Source organism: Anomalospiza imberbis, chromosome 7 (genome assembly GCF_031753505.1).
Source record: "Anomalospiza imberbis isolate Cuckoo-Finch-1a 21T00152 chromosome 7, ASM3175350v1, whole genome shotgun sequence".
NCBI lineage: Eukaryota > Metazoa > Chordata > Aves > Passeriformes > Viduidae > Anomalospiza > Anomalospiza imberbis.
This window is the reverse complement of record NC_089687.1, coordinates 36,780,717-36,799,329: the sequence shown is the minus strand read 5'-3', so window position 1 is coordinate 36,799,329 and position 18,613 is coordinate 36,780,717. Positions and strand designations below refer to the sequence as shown.

The 18,613-nt window shown below is 45.8% G+C and overlaps 1 protein-coding gene across 1 annotated transcript in view; it reads right to left on the bottom strand.

Annotated features, from left to right (window-relative positions):
• Window positions 1-921: 921 nt before the first annotated feature.
• Window positions 922-18,613, bottom strand: part of IQCA1 (IQ motif containing with AAA domain 1) — a 100,007-nt gene continuing 82,315 nt past the window's right edge. The window contains exons 16-19 of the mRNA XM_068196662.1: window positions 11,365-11,451; window positions 8,440-8,617; window positions 5,516-5,754; window positions 922-1,463 (exon numbers count right to left, since the gene is read on the bottom strand). Coding sequence (XP_068052763.1) covers window positions 1,362-1,463; window positions 5,516-5,754; window positions 8,440-8,617; window positions 11,365-11,451 — 606 coding nt within the window. The 3' untranslated portion in view covers window positions 922-1,361. The remainder of the gene's footprint in view (window positions 1,464-5,515; window positions 5,755-8,439; window positions 8,618-11,364; window positions 11,452-18,613) is intronic.

The window sequence follows — 18,613 nt, the reverse complement described above, 5'->3', positions numbered from 1 at the left end:
AAAGTTGGAAGGGTGAAATCATGGGGAGCCCTGTACCAGACTGTAAAATATAGCTAGAAAGGACCACAGAAATCCCAAATTGGGGTGGCTCTAGCCCATGTGCTGGGATAGCCTACAGAGAGAAAATTCCCTTTATTAGCCAGACCCATCCAGTTCCCTCCACCATGCACAGTGACACAACCACTCAAATCATTTTCTCTGCAGTTTGTTACACCCAGGAATCCTCCCAGGCCTTTTGTCTCAGGCATTCCTGTTCCCAGGAGTGCCTTTTTCCATTTGGTTGCCTCTTAGGAGCAGGAGGGGCTCAATACCATCCCCTTCCCAGCAGCTTTTTCCAGCAGTGCTGCCCAGCTTGCGCCTCCCAGGCTGTTGATGCAGGCACAGAGAGGTTCCTCAGCTCCCCAGGCATGGTGGGCTCTGTATTTCCAGGTACCTGCTGTCAAGTCCACACAGGAATTCTGTGATCAGAGGGAAAACCAGGTGTTTGTGGCTCTCACTTAGAGGAGATCTTGGTGAATGTGATCCAGTGCCTGACATGAAGGTGGTGCTGCCTCCATCAGTGTCCTGTAGGGTGCCCCAAAGCTCTAGCATGTCCTTATAAATCCTTTGCCCTCAAAATTGCTGATTTGTAAGTAAACAAGGTGCATTAAGCAGCAAACACGTTGCTGTTTGTGCAAACAAGCTAAGTGGGCATTATTTTCTATTGCAAAATAGATTAAAACCAGATTTTGCTGGATATCCACCCAAATTACCACCTGGCTGCCCTGCTTCCTTCTTTCTGCTGATACCTATGTTATATGAATTTGTCTGTGCTAAGGCCTCAAAAGGTGCAAGTGCTGTTCCTCCTGCAGCTGTGTAAATATTCAGCTTGTGGTGGATTGCACCAAGTGCCTCCTAATCCATCCCAATTAAAAAGCAGTCTTTAGAGCTGTAATAGTTTTATTGAGGACTGTAACGCTTTAGACCCACAGATATATAAAGCAGTTAGTTTTATAAAGCATATAGGATATTAAAGTAATGAAAGACTTTAAAGTGACATCAATTTTTAAGTAGAGTTACTTGCTGAAATAAATGAGTATGGCCTAAAAGTTGATGGCATGTTACAGGCCTGAGTAATGAACCCTTCTGCCCCCTAAAATCTCTTAGAATAAATAATGCTTGAGCAAGTCAGTGGTCATTAACTCTTTATCCTCTGAGAGCTACATGTTACATCCCTTTTTGTAAAATTTTTTTTTAACTTTTAAAAAATTCATTTGGAGAGGAATTCTCTTCCCTGGAATACCTATAACGTTAATCTGCCACGCCTTCACAGAGAAATAGAGTTGTGACTGGTATGGCCTGGTGAAAAATACTTGAGGAAGTTACTTTTTCCCTTTCCCTTTTCCTTTCTTTCCTTTTTCTTCTTTCTTTGCTGCCTGTGCTGTGCTCCATGCTTTCCCCAGCGGAGTCTTGGCATACCAGGCCTGGAGAACCAAAAAGCATTTAATAAAATTAAAAAAAAAACAACCCAAAACCAGGGCAAGTCAGACTACTTAAACATTTTACTACTATAACAGAGCATTCCTTAAAAAACCCAAACCTCTTAAAATCCGGGCTGGCTGGTGGAGAAGCCAAAATGAAACCCTCAGCTCTCTTGAGAACATTATTATCCCAAGAAGTGCAACAATTGATTGAGCTGAGTCTCATTAACAGCAATACTTAGCTGAGCCATTTGTGTTGCTATAGTTATGGAAATGTTAAATTCCATGATCAACCCTATTTCCAGAGAATATAGCTCTTGTCAGAGCTCCCTCTGCTCCAGACTTGGCAACAGACAAATCATCCCCTTCTCGTGCCTCTGCAAATCGATGCAGACAGCTTTGATTTCCATGAGGGAGCTTAGGAAGCAAAACAAACCCCCAACATTAAGAACCTGTTTATTGCTTTCAGATGCCTGTTCACAGGCCTGTGACTTGTAAATGATTCTGGTGGAGCTGCTCTGCAGACTTGCCCAGCTCCTGGGCTGTGGTGTCAGCGAGGCAGCTCTGGGCTGTGTGAGAGTAATGGGAAGTGAAGGAGAAGAGGAGGCTTTAAAGTCAGCACTGGGTGGGAGTTACTCCTTCCCCGAGTGTACGAGAATCTCGCTCAGCAAAGTCCTGCCTGAAGCAGAGCTGCAGATTCTGCCAGGCATTGAAAAAATGCCTTCCTTCCTGACCACGGGCTGCTATTTAACGCCACGTCTCTGCCCATGTCATCTCCAAGCTCCCTCTCAACGTGGCATCCTGCAAAATCTGCCTTTTCCATCTGCTCCACCCTAAATCCTGCTCCCAGCTTGAGCCTGTTAAGGCATCCCTGAAGAATTTGCCTAGTCCAGTTGCCCAGTGTGTGTTACAGGAAGAGAGGCTGGGAGAAGAAGTATTGGAAGGGTATAGGGAAGGCAAACTCAACATGTTCCTCTCCTGACCCCAGATGGTCCTTCTGGGTGTCACCTTTTCAAGATGGGGTCAAACGTCCAGCTAGCTGCTGGACACTGCAATTCTGCTTTAATTATCTGAATTAGCTGAGCACCTCGCCTTCAAAAACCCTGATAAAAACATCCTCCAGCCTCCTGTGTGCCCACATCTAGGCAGGGCATGGATGGTGGTGGGCAGGAACCGCGTGGCTCTCAGTGAAATTGAATTTTGCTGCCTCAGACCCAGGCCAAACTGTTCCTGGCTTTGGGAGAACCACAGAGCTGGGATGTGTTGCTGTTCCTGGCCCTTCCCATGAGTGGGAAGAGAGGGATGAGGTGGTGATTGTGAGTTTGGGCTCCAGCAGGAATTGCTTTTCCCTGGCAGTAGCTGAGGGAAGCCAGGAGAACCCATTGATGTCTCTGGCCCTGGATGAGACTCCACGAGGCCACAGAGATTTTATTTCCCCCTTAGTTTTGTGTCCTGGGTATAACACCCTCCAGACCTTAAGTGGGAGGTGGAGAGAGTAGGAAACCCTTGCCAAGAGCTTTCTGGGAGCTTGGTGGGGTGGAAAGAGCTGTTTGGTGGGGTGATCATCTTCCTGCCAGCTCTGGGTCACTTGTAAAGGACTCGAGGCATTTGGCAGGAGAAGCCAAGAGTCCTGGAATGTCTCTTTTTGTTCTCTTCCCAATTCTTTGTGCAAATATTTCAGTGCACAACAGTAACTTTGTCTCTTTAACTGGTGTAACTGTCCAATGAGATGAATGAAGTCAATTCCTCAGACACAGCTAAAATAGAAGTCCATTTATCACCAGCATCTAAACTGGGGATAGAAGATCCTGGCAGCAGTGACTGATCAGTGTTAAAATATTTGGATTTTGGAGGAATGCTGTCCACAGGCTTTGGAATGGGTTTTCTTAGGTATTTATGTGATTGCCACATCCCTGGAAGTGCTCGAGGCCAGGCTGGATGGGGTTTGGAGCAACCTGGTCCATGGAAGGTGTCCCTGCCCATGGAATGGGGTGGAACAAGGTGAGATTTAAGGTCCCTTCCAACCCAAAGCATTTCATGATTTTGGTCCAGTCAGAACTGGTGTGGTGCTCTGGCTTTGCCTCTCCAGAAATCCTTTCTTTGTAAGGATTTGTATCAACGACCCTGGTGCACTAATTTATAATTTCAAAAAATGTGGATGTGTAATTGGGGCAGAAATTTGAGTAAATGGAAGGCAGAAATCACATTGTCACCAATTTTGCATTATTTATATTCATTTTGGAACACTGGCAGAATATAAATGTCAGACTGGGAGATTCATGCTTTCAGGGAAGAAAAATCAAAGATTCATCACAGGGCTAATGTTCATTTGGAACACAGTGTTTTAGCTGCCCCACTTCCACAAGGGACAAGGCAAAGCAAGGGGAAAGGTCCAGAAATGGCAGTGATTGGAAGCTTGGGAAGAGGGGCTTCTGTGTGAGGAGAGATGGGGATTACTGGAGTTAATTAATGCACAAGGCTATTTTGACAATCCTCCTCCCCTGTGTCATGTCACAGGTGCTGCAGCAAGGCTCCATGACATTTAAGGGAAACAAAATTCCAACAGATAAAAGGAAATACTTTCTTAAGGGCTGTAATTAATGCAAGAAGATGATTGCCATGGGATGCTGAGGACAGGATAATTTGAGCTGTGTTCCAGATGAAGGGCTGCCTGGGCACTTGGTGCTGTACAAAACAGGCACATTTTATAGTGACTGGGATAATATTTTCAAGTCAAACTCACACTAAATACTTGCTCTCATGTTTCAGGGTACAAATGGATTACTACTTGGAGCTGGGAATGATGGAGCATTTTTTTTCCCTTTGCTGTAACACTGAACCATTAGCCTTTCCCTGAGGAGAGATATTGGTTTAGTGAGGAAGCATGAGGAAAAAAAAAAGAGTAATTTGCCAAATATCACAAATGCTGCCTGTGCTGAACGAGCCAAATGGCTCTAAATGGAAATTGGGAAGTACTCAGCGGGGCTGGGAGAAATATGCACTATCATTAGGTCAGCAGTGGGAGAAGCCTTGGAGAAAGCTGTGAGAATCAGCATCCTGTTTGTGGTGGGAGGTGCTGGGCTGTTCGAGGAGCAGGACAACAAGGAAACCTTCCAGCCAGGAAAAGTGGGGGTTTATAAGTAGTAGGACTCATTGGGGCTATGGTATGGAGAAGGCTCTGTTGGGGTCTCCTGGAGCAGTACAGGGGTCTTACCTCATTGGGAGCCCCTGGTGTGGGCTGCCTGCAGCTCCCTGGGGCACAGCAGGGCTCTGCTCAGTGCCCAAGGATTTGGTAGCATTTATCAGGCTTGAAGGTGATCCAGGGGCATTTGAGGCACGTGTGGAATCACAGAACCACAGAATGGTTTGGGCTGGGAGGGACCTTAAAGCTCATCCCATCCCACCCCCTGCCATGGGCAGGGACACCTTCCACTATCCCAGGTTGCTCCAAGCCCCATCCAACCTGGCCTTGGACACGTCCAGGAGCAGCAGCAGCTTTTCTGGGCATTCTGTGCCAGTGAATAAAACATACTTCAAATGCTCTCAGTTTTACCCTCAGGATTTTATAGCCCTGAGGGATGGAGCTTGAGACAGAAACGAATTTATTTTAAAGCCCGGAAGGAAAACTTTTAAAGAAATTATTGTTCAAAATGATTTAAGAGAAGGGCTGAGATCTTGGACATTGAATGGCCAGGTGTTTTGCCTTCTCAAGGTGATCTATCCAGGCTTGCTGAGCACCTCAGCTCTGGAAGGAAAAGGACAAATGCATGGAATTAATGGCCCCTGTGTGTTTTATCCATGCACGTGGAGGCCACTCTGCTCAACTTGAGCAGCAGCAGCATCACCAAAGCACTCTGCCAGCTGTGCTGCCAGAATAAGGACTGGTGTGGCACATCCCAGACTAGGGGAGATGGGTTTTGGTGCTGTTGAGCCCTAAATCATCATTCAAATAGTGAGGTGCCAACCCACCAGCACAGTGAGCAGGTCCCTACATCAAGTGTGGCTGGACATGGCAGGGGATGATAAAAGACAGGCAACAGAGCTCTGGAAGTCACCTGGAACATTTCTTCCTCCTCTTTGTACACCGGGTCGTGCCTGGCCAGAGAAGTGACAAACTCAGCAGTCCTCAGTGGCTTCCTGGCCATCTGCAGCAGCCTCAGCTCAGTCAGCACAGTGTGCACCACGTCCACAACATGTCCCTGGGTGAAGCCATCCGACACCTGGGCCAGGCAGTTGAGGTTCACCAGCCTGGTGAGGGCCCCACCACGCTGCAGGATGTAGTGCTTCCACAGTGCTGAGCATCAGGACATGGAAAAGAGACCATGGAAAGACAGCAATTCAAGGAAAGCAGGAGAAATGTATTTTATTATTATCTATTTTGATACTGGAACAAGAAAATAAGGACTATCGATCAGGAAAGCCAAAATTCAATTTTTTTTAAATTTTTTTATTTTTTTTTGTGTGCTCTCTTTCCTCTTCAGATTTGCAGCACAGGGGCCTTTAGGCACATGTGCTTTTAAGCCCTTACTGATAATTTTTGGCCACCAGTCAGTACTTCTCAGCAAGTCATTAAGGGCACTTAGAGTGGGGTAGGTATGTGTGTAAAAATGGAAAGAACTACTTGTGTGTGCACACAGAACCTGTGCACTGTTCCCATTTGGATGTGTAGAGTTAAGTACCTTTACCAACAGCCTGGTTTTATTGCTCTGACCTTCATCACACCTTACTGCTGCTGAGCTGAGGGCTGCTGGGGGACTCCATGTCCCAGAGGCTCCCAGCCATCAGGCCTGTGTAGCAAGGTGCAAATTTTCTGTGATTGGGGTTTTGCTGGTTACTTGAAAGGTGAACTTGGTTGTGTCTTTTAGCTGTGAACTTCTGTGACCTGATTGGTTTCTTTGGGGTTGTGAAGTGGCTGAGATTTTGCTTCCAAACAACAGGAATAATACCAATCTTTTGGTCTGTTTTATGTTAAGTAAGGCTCTGTTTCAGAGAAATTTAGGAGAACTTTGATGTTGCCTCCTCAGGCTTTGCTTTAAAGCATTATATAGAAATATTTTGAAAAGATTAGGAGGATTATGGATAAGAGGTTACGAAGTTTCTTGAATGAGACATTTTGAGTCTGCTGTGCTTGAATGCTCAGATGTAGCATGAAGATGTTGGGTGGAGGTTGGTGCTGCTGGAAAAGCTGCCTTGCTCTCCCTTGGACGTCGATACCACGGACTGGAGCCCATAACTACTGACAGCTCTGCACTGCATTTCTCACTCCAGCAATTTGTGGTCTCCTACTTGAATGGTGCTTGTGCTCAATAAATATTGGCTGAATCACTAATTCATAAAGGAGGAATTGATGCACACAGTCAGATATTGTGTGCTGCAGCTCCCGGTGCAGGTGTGGAACACAAGGCACTGCCTTGCTGGGTGATTAATGGCAAGAAATCAGTATGGGATTGTGAATCTTCAATATATACAATGATTTCCATTGTATATTTACTGTTCCCACTGAGCACAGATTGGAATAGTCTGGTCTCTAACCAGAGGGAGGGCTGCAGCAGACAGGTAGCTGTGCACTATGGCTTACAAGTATTTGTTATCTCGTTATTTTTCCATCAGAACAAGTTTCTGTCTTTCTCAAATGGGGTGTCACTGAAAACTGACAGGATTGGGAGGTGAAGATCCTATTTCCATAGAACTTCAGGGAAGGCTGGAGCTAAAGAACAAGCCAGGCACTGTCTGAAATGGGGCAACATCAAAGAATTAAAGCTACATGTTTATTCTGCTTTAAAATGCCAGGAGTTAACTTTTTTGGGCATTCTGAAGTGTGCAGTTGAAATCCTTTGAGCTGGCCATTTTTTAGGATTCCAAGTTAGTGGTGAGAGTCCCAGAATGTGACAGCTCAACCCCCAGAAGTGAGCAAAGCTAAATTCAGCTGCTGTCACCTCCTTTCTCTAGGTTTTGCTCATGTCTCCTTATCTCTCAGCAATTCCTCAGAGCTGTAACCCAACATGAAACACGTGTTCCCTTACTTGGTGACCATTTCCCATCCACAGCAGGAAACTTATGGAATGTGGGAGAGGTTTACAATGTGCTAGGCAGCCAGACTCTGTCCTGGGCTCACCCAAATGTGCTTCACCTGGGTACCTGGGCTGCCTCTGAGGGATGCAGGGTGAAACTGGACTGCACAAAACGTGTTTGCGAGACTTTTGTAACAAGGTGACACTGGACAGAGGAAAGAGTACCTGTGTGGCAAGGTCCCTGAGCCAAATCTGTTTTCTTTTATTGCTGTTTGTTGCAGACTTCAGCATGCTTAAAACCTCAAAACATTGCAGGTTTGTTTTATTAGGAAAAAACCCTGTTTTCCTTACAAGCTTTGATTCTCAGTACATGGACTATTCAATGATTTTGTCAGAATTTGGGAAGGCCTGTCTATCACTGTAAACATTTGATAGACCAGACATGCAAAATCATGGATGCCTGTACAATTTCTCTTGTGATCTGCAAGCACACAAAGTGGAATTTGTGAGAGAGAAAATTTAGTCCTTCTGACATGGTTTGGTTTTTGGAGAGGCTGAGAAATTGTGTTGTTTAGAGCATGGAGACTGGAAACTCAAAACTGCAAACAGGAACCAGAAATTCAGAATCCCTGTGTTAAAAAAAAAAAAAAAAGCTTAAAATAGAAAAAGTGTGCTGAATTAGGATCATGTGCTGAAATGGGGGGGAAAACAAGCTCAAGCTGAGCTTGATGCACACTAAACTCAAGGAGAAATGTGAGTTGCTGGTGAAAAGTATTTTAAACTCTTCTCCCAGATTGCACTTCTATTATTTGGCCTTTGGAGTAGCCTTTATTGATTCAACCTACATTTTCAGGACTTGAGACACACCAGGGGCATGACTTGAGCTGAAGGGCAGTTCTGAGGATAACCAGGCAACAAGCAGGAATTTTAAACAGTAGGATTACCACGAGGATGACTGAAATACTTGCCAAATCTTGTCAGGTAGTCAGGCTTCGGGATGAGAATGATCTTCTGGTAAACTTTGCAGAGAGGTCCCAGACTGGCATCGAAGGGCCTGCTGGAGGTGCCCACGAGCAGAACCCTGTCCTTGGGTTTCAGAGCCTTCAGGAACTGGGGCAGCAGCCTTGCCAGGCGTTTGAAGTTCACCTGCAGCACGTGGAAACAGGAGAAGGAGAGAGTTGTTAACACTGCTGACAGCTCAGAGTTAATGAGCTGGAGCTGTACCTGCTGCCTGCAACAGGCTTTTGGGGTTTTTTTAGTGCTCTGCTTGTATTTGGTATGAGCTGATGAGATATCAGCACAAGTAGGAAGATTCTGCCTCCTCAAATTCAGGTAAACACTTGATTTCTGTTTCTGTTTTTGTGGGTGTGTGCCAGTGCCTTTCACTATGAATTTACTGGTCTAGTTATTCAAAGGCAGGAAGAGAACAGCTAATTTAAAGAAGGAAATCCTTACTTCCAGCTCGAGGAGAAATATTGCAGGGACCTGCACACCTGCTGAACCTCGACAGGTAGAAAATTGTAACCTAGTTTGGAACCCTCCCAGCTCTTGGAGGTTATGATTTTCTGACTTCTAAGTGTGAAAAATACGCTCCTTATTTTTTGCTGTGCTTTCTAACTTGCTGAGGCTCTGAGCACAAATGTTCTGGGAGCTCAGGGTTCATTTCTTTGCAATAATTTACTACTTGACTTTGTAGCACATATTTAACTACTACTTACAGAACAGATGAGTATTGAGCAGAACCTTTTATTGGAGGGTTATATTTGATAATGTTCTAGTGAATATTGGCTGGAGAAGCCTAATCAGATTGTTGTGGTGTCATTACTGTTAATCAATAAGCTTTCCCACAAGTTTTGGGGTAGAGTAGCACTTTTTTTTCCTAAATAAGCTTAACACAATCCATCTGGTGGATCATTCCTTTTCTTCTCATGGTCATGCTATGCATTTTTCCAAGTTTGCCAATTGCTTAATCAAGATAATGAGTTGAGCATGTCTTAGCCCCAGGGCTGAGGGCCCCCTCTGGGGCACAGCCAGGGTGACATGGCCAGCTCATGGTTTTGCTCCTGGATGAACTGTCCCTCAGTCCTGGTGGCACAAATGTCACCCTGGGATGAGCAGAGTGCCTGATACTTGCTTTGGCTTCTGAAGGCTGAGCTTAGCTTATCTTTTAGGATGGTGCTGGGAGTAGCTTGGTCTAGTGGAAGATGTCCTTGCCCGTGGCAGGAGGTGGAACAAGATGACCTTTAAGACCCCTTTCAACCCAAACCATTCCATGATTCTCCAAAATTCCAGCACTCCCAAGGGACCTCTGTCTGTCGTTCCAGATTTATGCTCTCTCCTCTAAGTGTTGGATGTGCTGTGAACAGTTTGGGATGTCTGGGATTCCAAGCCTGAAGCCAACAGACTCCCACCAAGGGAAGGTCTTGGGATGGGTACAAGGGGCAGAGGGGATATCCTGGACTCTGAAGTGGGCAGGACCAGAAAATTTTGCACACCTATGGCAAAGCAAGCAAGAATCATGAGTAATCCAGGCCATTTTGGGCCCCTAATCTTAATTTTAATCCCCATCTACTTTTTCTCTCAGGGTTTGAACCCAAGAGAAAGGGTTCCCTCTTGCTGTGGGGATCACTAAGGGTCCCTCTGATGCCTTGAGAAGGCTGATCTAGAACAGAGGCCGGACAGAGTTAAAGAATAAAGCAGGGATTTAGTAAAAGGATCTCCTCAATGGATCCACCTTGGGCAGCACAAGAACCCAGCCAGGGCTACACCCAAGATGGACCCAAAATGGTCACAAAATGGACAACTGGTCATGGGGTCTCACTTTTATAAGTTCTGGTCCATTTGCATATTGGAGTTCATTGTCCAATTACAGCTTAAGTTATGAAGTCCCATCCTGCTTGTTTTTCTCTCTTCATTCTGCCATTATTTGTGCTCTTGGGCCTGAGATCTGGATCATTTGTCCTTGGTCCCCAGCCAGAGAAGGAATTGTTTTGTCTCCCTGCTCTGTGAAGAGAGCTCACTATCCCCCAGCATGAAGCTCAGAAGTGCACGCTAAAGCAGCACAGAATCTGAAAAATAGAAAAGCTAAAACCTGAGGCATCACCTGTAAGGATCACTGCACACCCATCACCTCAGCCAGCCCTGGCAGAAGGAACAGCCCCAGCCAAGGTTGGGTTGCCTTGTGTTGCCTTTCCAAAATACAGGCTTGTGACCACCTCACAGACACTCTAAGAAAAAAGGTTTAATTTTTCACATAAAGCTCTAAAAGCAAAATATTTTGCAGGCAACAGGAACTGGGGTGAATTGCTCCCTGCTGTGGTGTTGTTGCTGTGAATATGGGGCAGTATTTTAATTTTCTTTCCAATGGGGAAGCCACACAGGAGAGGAAGGAATGGAAGCAGTGGCATTAGGACTCCTGGGAGCCCAAAGAAAATAACCTGTACTTGTAACTATTCAACACAGGCTCCTTGTTTTTGCCGTGGAAATTTATCCTTGTTACTTTATTGTTCACTTTGGCTCCATCCAATTTCTCAAATTAATAGAGCTGAACAATTTAAGCTCATCTTAACTTTTAGCTTCTTGCCTCATATTTTGAAATTCTCCATTATTCCCTTTTACTTTCTAGTGCACTGATGAGCAGTGACTGGACTATTTTTAAATAAAGCAAGGACAGGTGGAAGAGAGAAATGTGACCTCTTGGGGGCTCTTAAGAAGTCACAAGACTCTCTTAAATGTTTAAAAAAAAAAAAAAGTTAGTGAGAAGCTATTATCAAGCAAGCTTTGGCAGGTCTGGTCATAGTGGTATGTGCTAAGCTAAGGAATACACTTGTTCCTTTGTGTGGTCTGTAGTGCAACAGGAGAAATTATCTGCACTGAAATAAAGAAGAATTCACCTCTTCTTCTCCCTTGGGTGCCCCTTTGGAAAATACTCTCTCTGTGTCTCCAATCCACACGACTGAAGGCTGCAATTCCTTGCCCACCTAGAAGAAAATGGGGGAGAAAAGGCAAGGAGTTGATTAAAACAGCTGCAATTTCATACTTGGGAGCCTGTCACTGTGCTTTTGAATCCAGATTTCAGCAGCTCAATTAGCCTGGCTTATTTTTTATCCCTGGGAATGTTCAGCAATCATGGATAGCACTGCTCAGCAGCCTTGGCAAACCCAGCTCTTTCTAGTTAGGCACTGAGCATTAAGAGCCCACCCCAAACTGGACCATTTTGTCTGCTATGCTTATTGTGTTCCTGCAAAAGGAAGCCTGGATTTGGTGTTCAATGGAAAATCATGGTCTATGAGCAGCTTTAGGTGAGGCTGGGATCCCACCCTGGTTTTCTGGATGGGGAGACAGACAAGGCATGCCTGTTGCACGAGAGGGAGGGCACTAATCATTAAGCAAAACAGTTGTCAATCTTCTGGTTGAAACTCCAGCATTTAATTTGCAGTGAGCCCAAGAATTAAATTTGAAGGGAGGGGGCATTGCCCAAAAGTGGCTTTTCCTGCTCCAAAGTCAGAGGCACGATACCCCTGGTTCACAGCAGGATGGCAGCAATGCTACAGGCTTTTTCCACATCCTGCACTCTTCCCCATTGCTATAGAAACGCCAGAGGTTGAGCCATTCCAGAGGTTTAGACATTCTGCTGCCAAATTTTAATCACTTTCCAGTGGCTCTCAGAGTTTGCTCAGCAACAAAAAGTGACGGCTCGAGGAGTCAGCGGTAACGAGAGGGAGAGAGAGGCACAGCATCCTTCCATCCAGCCTTTTTTTTTTCCCCTTTAATTCCCCCTAGTTGAAACTGCTGCTTCCAGGAAGGCAGCTTACAAAACCCACGGGCTGTGTACATCACAGGCTCCTGTCTGATTGACAGCCAGGCAGGAAGAATTAAGTTGTGATCATGGTTGCTCGCAGCACTGCAGCTGATTTTTGTGGCTGTGTTTCAAAGAGTGAGTGTGTGTGTGCAGGAGGGGTGGGCTGGGGATGGGGAAGAGCACAGGAAACAAGGGCTGGTCACTTTGTTTGCTGTGCTGCAGATGGGGTGACATGGAAGCAATGCCACCTTCAGCGTGTGACACTTTTATGGCTGGCAACTGGTCAGTCCTAGAATATGTCAAGTGATACCTCCAAGTCCAGAACAGTTGGATTGTAGAATCCTGGAATGGTTTGGGTTGGAAGGGACCTTAAAGCTCATCCCATCCCACCCTCTGCCATGGGCAGGGACACCTTCCACTATCCCAGGTTGCTCCAAGCCCTGTTCAAGCTGGCCTTGGACACTTCCAGGGATCCAGGGGCAGCCACAACTGCTCTGGGCACCCTGTGCCAGGGCCTGCCCACCCTCCCAGGGAACAATTCCTCCCCAGTATCTCATCTAAACCCACTCTTTCTGTCAGTTTAAACCCATTCCCCCTTGTCCTGTCCCTGCAGGCCCTTGAAAAAAGCCTCTCTCTCTTTTTCTTGTAGCCCTTTCAGGCACTGGAAGTGATTCCTCAGGTTTCAGCTTTTCTATTTTTCAGATTCTGTGCTGCTTTAGTGTGTGGGTCTGGGTTTCCTATTAGGGGATGGTGAGCTCTCTCCACAGAGTAGGGAGACAAAACAATTCCTTCTCTGGCTGGGGACCAAGGACAAATGATCCAAACCTCAGGCCCAAGAGCAGAAACAGCGTGGGCTGAAGAGAGAAAAACAAGCAGGATGGGACTTCATAACCTAAAGCTGTAACTGGACAATGAACTCCAATATGCAAATGGACCAGAACTTATAAAAGTGAGAGACTCTGTGTCTGGTGGGGCATTTTGTGACCATTTTGGTTCATCTTGGGTGCAGCCCTGGCTGGGCTCCCAAGGTGGATCTATTGAGGAGATCCTTTTAATGAATCCCTGCTTTATTCTGTAACTCTGTCCAGCCTCTGCTATAGGTCAGCCTTCTCAAGGCATCAGAAGGGGCTCTAAGGTGACCCCAAAGCCTTCTCTTTTCTAGGCTGAACAATCCCAATTGTCTCAGCCTTTCCTTGCAGGAGAGGTGCTCCATCCCTCTAATCAGAGGGGTGGTCTCCTCTGGACTCACTCCAACAGGTCAGTGTCCTTCCTGAGCTTTTTCCTTTGGTGGATGGCAGGAACTCAAACATTCAGTGTTAATAGTGAAGATTGAAAAAAAATAAAAACAACTTATTAGAAAAGGTATCACATCCCTGAGGAGCCTGTTCAGTGCCTGTGCCTGATGCTGCAGTGGGATGTGACAGGGAAATAAGGGTGGGGGGAAGGTTACAGAGGCTACAGAACTGTTGGAAGAGGTGAACACTTCTCTTTGTCCTTTCGGTGGGGTCACCACAGGCTGGGAGGAGGAGATATTCCTTGTTTGCTTTGGAGATGGTTTCTGTGGGGAGCAGCCCCCCTGAAATGCAGCCTGAGGTCTGAAATCAGGTTATACCTTCATTTGAACTCATACAGGAGAACGCTTACTGTTGGCACACCTTTCATCTTCTTTGCCCCCTTTGTTTCCCCACTAAGTGGAAATACAATGAATAACCTCAGTTTTGGCTCCTAAAGAGAGAGTGTCCTGCATTTTCTGTTTTGAGGCAAAGAGCTAAATGTAAAAAAATGGCCTGCCTGTGTTTGTTGCCTAGAGAAGCTGTAGATGTTCCATCCCTGGAAGTGTCCAAGGCCAGGTTGGACACTGGGGCTTGGAGCAGCCTGGGACAGTGGAAGGTGTCCCTGCCATGGCAGGGGTGGCACTGGATGAGCTTTAAATCCCTTCCAACCCAAACCATTCCATGGTTCCATGATTTTTCAGGTGTTAGTAGACATTCGTATTACCCAATTCAATACACTGTGTTTGAGCCTGGCTGTTTCTTCCTGGAAATCCAGATGAGACACCCAAAATCCATTGGCATCTAATTTAAATTGTTGGCAGATCTGTAGCTGCCTGTATATCCCCCTGTGAAAGTGCTCCATTTGAATTATCCACGGACAGTTTGAATCCATGGATAATTAAATGCACTGTACGTAATTAATTTGTAATGGAAATTTTATTAGCTTTGCTGCAATTCCACAATTTGTTGGAGCTGCCAGCAGATGGCCCCTTAACCCTTCTAATACCACACTGAGTGAGATTTGCTCTTTGGGAAAATCGTTTTTGAAAAAAAAAAAAATCCCTCTCATCCTGCTGTCAAGAGTCATCAAAGATCAAACAGCACTTTTAAAAGCCTTGGGTTCAACTTTTCAAACCTGGGAGCCAGAGTTTAACAGTTAAATTGTTACACTTGAAAATGCAGCCATTTGATTCTTGCCCAGCACATGTTGCACAAGGCTCCTCCAATCTTGAAGGATGTGATGGAATTTTTTTTTTTAAGGCCCAAGATATTTTGGAAGCTGAAGTTATTGCTGGAAACTGCTTAATGGTCTGTAGTTTATACACCCAGAAATGCTGCACTGAAACCTGTGATTAGACCTTATCAGTGGGAGCATTACCAGGTAAATATTCCTGTGCTAGTGATGATGCCATTGTATTCTGGTTTGTGAGGCAGAAAATGACTTGCAGCAGGATAAATTTAATTTTTAACCTTAGGGTAACACAAGTTCAAGCTGCTTTCTCACAGAAATAACTGCATATTTGAGCACTGTTGATACTTTACACTTCAAGGATCTAAGAGTTCCAGCAGGCTGAGCTGCACCAAGGGAAGAATTGTTTTGGATGCTGGAAGAATGACTCACTGTACTGTTTCCAAATTTTAGCTGTGGTGGGAGAGTCTTGTGGCATGGAAATGCTAATCACACACAGAATTCTGTCAGTGTACCAGGACAAGCTCCTCAACCTGCCAGAACAGTGGTATGGCTGAAGGGACAATACAGCAGTGGTTATGAACAAATGAACATGCATCAGTGGGAAAAAATTAAATTAATGGCAGGCTTTAAAATTCTGTCACCTCTAAATGCTGGGGTTGTATAATTTAATCAAAATAAACTTCATCAGATCCCTTTTTTGGGTGTAACCCTTGTATAGTCACCTCTGAGCTGCTGAAGAGCAGACCCCAAGAGGCTGATAAGAGTCCCCCAGCACTGATGGTGTTGAAATATTTCTGGACAATATTTCTTTCTGTGGCCCTGAACAGCACACACTGAGCTGCCGACACACACACAGCTTCCCTGCTGGCATTTCCTCCTGGCCACCTCTCTCCCAACCTTTTAGCCTGGCCAGTGCTGCACTAATCAGGTTTCCCCACGTGTGGCTTGGGGCACAATGTGCTCTCTGTGTGCTGCTGTGGCCCTGGAGAGGGGATGAGCCCCTCTGCTAGTGATTAACCCCCTGGCTGCCTCATGAGTGTCACTTTTATTGCCCTGCAGCTAAACCTCTGAACCACCTGGGCTTTTGTGTCACTGAGTTGTGCATTCTCCCCTCGGTCCTTTCTGGATCTGATTTTGCTTCCATGCCTCCTTCCCTGCCCTTCCTTGCATCCTTCCTGTATTTTATGGGGACACAGGAGAGCTTGGCACAAGCTGGCAGCTCAGTCTGGGAAATGGTGCTTCCAGCGTGGAATATTTCAATTAATGTTGAAATGTCAATATTTTCAAATTTTAAATTAATATTATTTAATTTCAATTAATATTGAAATATTAAATAAATAATATTTCATTACACTGAAATTGTTACATAATATTGCATTGAAATAAATAATATTTCAATGTTTTACTGAAATAATATTTCAATGTGGAATGTTCTGGTTCACGCTTCAAGGGTGAGTTTTGTTTTAGGGGGAGATTTCTGGGAAGTGCGTCTCTGCTGGAGACAGATCCTCCCCTTTTTGCTCTGAAGCAGAGCTGACCTGGCAGGATTTGCTCTATGGAGAACACAAGGGCTCAAGCTTGTTGTTTGCAGCCTCTTTCAATAGTTTTCCTATTCAATATCAATCTCCCTTACATCTCCTCTGAACAGGCAGATTGAAATGTTGGTGTTTTCCTGCTCTGGTATGAGAAGTCATTTCCTCTGAATGACATTAAAATGCCTGCCTGGAGTAACACTCAAGCCTCTCTAGGATCAGGGCTGCTGTGTCTCTTGCAAGTCCCCTCCCTGAAAGGGGGAGGTGGGGAAAAAAAGAACTTGTCTTTTGCATCTGAAACAAATTAAAGTTTCATTTTTTCCCCAGTCCTATTCACTTGTTTTGGGCGTCTCCCACGAAACAATTGCCAGCAGCCAACACTTCAGTCATGGAAGGAAAGTTTCCTAATGGTCATTTTATGCTCTCCAGAGTTTCCTTTCATTACAGAAACTCTTTTGTTTGCACATAGGACAGGTAATCAAAAGTGTGAGGTGATTTCACCTTTATCACAGAGCGCCATTAATCCTCATTTACTAAATCCTGGTGTTTAACAGTGGTTGTGTGGATCAGAAGATAAGAGGCAAAGAACTGTCCTGTTTCCTGTCATTCACTCACAACTTGCAGTGGCAGGTCTGTATTTTGCTTGACTGACTCTCCATAAAGGCACTTCTGGGAAGCTGGAGTACAAAGCTGGCTGGACAACAGTTGCTGTTGTCCAAAAAACCTGCCCAGAAGTGTCTGATAATGGAGATTTGGGGCATTTTCAGTGATCTCTGCACACAGGGCTCTCAGATGAGGGGTACTGTGCTGGGTCAGGTGAGACTGAGAACTGGGAATATTAAATACAAAATGTCAGCTGCAAGCTACCAACTACTTCCATGGTTTGTCTGCCACATGTGCCACCGTCCAGTGTAGTCTTGCAGTAATCCAAATAACCAGATTTTTGTACCACGGTGAAAAAATGGAGAGGGCAGTTACCACCGTTCAGCTTTTCTCTTGTCAAGGATTTTGTTTTAAATGCGTGTTGTTTTCTTCAGCTTGGATGGCAGTAAATTCCTGCAGGACGTAGGAGATTCCCTGTCCTCTGATTCCTCATTGAACTTTCTCAATACACAAACAATTTTCTTTGTTGCTACTTGTGCCCATTTCTTTTTGTCCCATCTCTGTGCACCTCTCTGTTCTCCATGAAATCCCATGAAAACCCTGAAATCAGCAGCTAAACCCTCTCACTCCAGTTTTATTTTAGCCCCAAACAGCTGGATTTGTCCAGATGTGTATCACACTCCAGCCCCTTATCTCCACAGCTCTCCTCTGGAGCTGCTTGTCAAGGCCTGTTCTAACAGGGCAGCCCAATACTGGACACAGTGTCCAGCTGTGGTCTCATAAATGCCCAATAACAGGGAATAATTGATTATTTTAAGGTGTTTGCTATATTCTTGCTGGTACAGGCAGGTATTTGGCTGAGTTGGTGCTGCATGGACTTGAGCAGAGAGAGGGGGAATGAGGCACATTTGGCATTGTCAGGAGTAAAGAGGTGGAATTTAACTGCAGAGGTGAGAGCCTGTGTGGGGGCAGGATTGTTTCCAGCCTGGCTCTGAGAACCTACAGGATCTGAGCTGAAATCCTCAGCAGATGGGGATGTGCTGGTGACTCAGCCATGGGGACAGAAGGTGATGGGAGAGGCGAAACAACCACAGGAACTGGGAATGAAAATGGAACACAGTGGATTTGAATGCCGCCAGGACAGGCCGGTGTTGGGTCACAGAGTCATAGATTGGCTTGGGGTGGAGAGGCCTTAAAGCCCATCCAGTGCCACCCCTGCCACGGGCAGGGCCACCTTCCACTAGCCCAGGTTGCCCCAAGCCCCATCCAACCTGGCTTTAGGCACTTGCAGGGATCCAGGGGCAGCCACAGCCTCTCTGGGCAACCTGTGCCAGGGCCTGCCCACCCTCACAGGGAAGGATTGAACACCCAGGAAAGAGAAACCTGTGCTGTGCCTTTGGCTGGGCTGTGAAAGCAACAGAGTTTGAAGCAGTGCTGCTGCTGCAGTTGGAACAAATCATCTTTTGGAAGCAGGGTTGCTGTGCCTCCTTTGCTGTGCCTGCAGCAGTGACTGCTCAGCATTTCCTCTCTGTCTCCGTGGCTACTCCAGGTAAATTCATCCTGGGCTGTGACAAATGCGATCCATCACCTGGGAAAGCCTCACCACTGGGAAAACACAGCAGCCCTGGACAGCCCTGATTTCATGTGATTGTGAGCAACTCCATCCCAGTAACTCACGGGGCTCACTGAAGTGTCACTGTCTTCTGCAAGAGGTTAAGTAGAGAGAAAAAAGCTTGGACT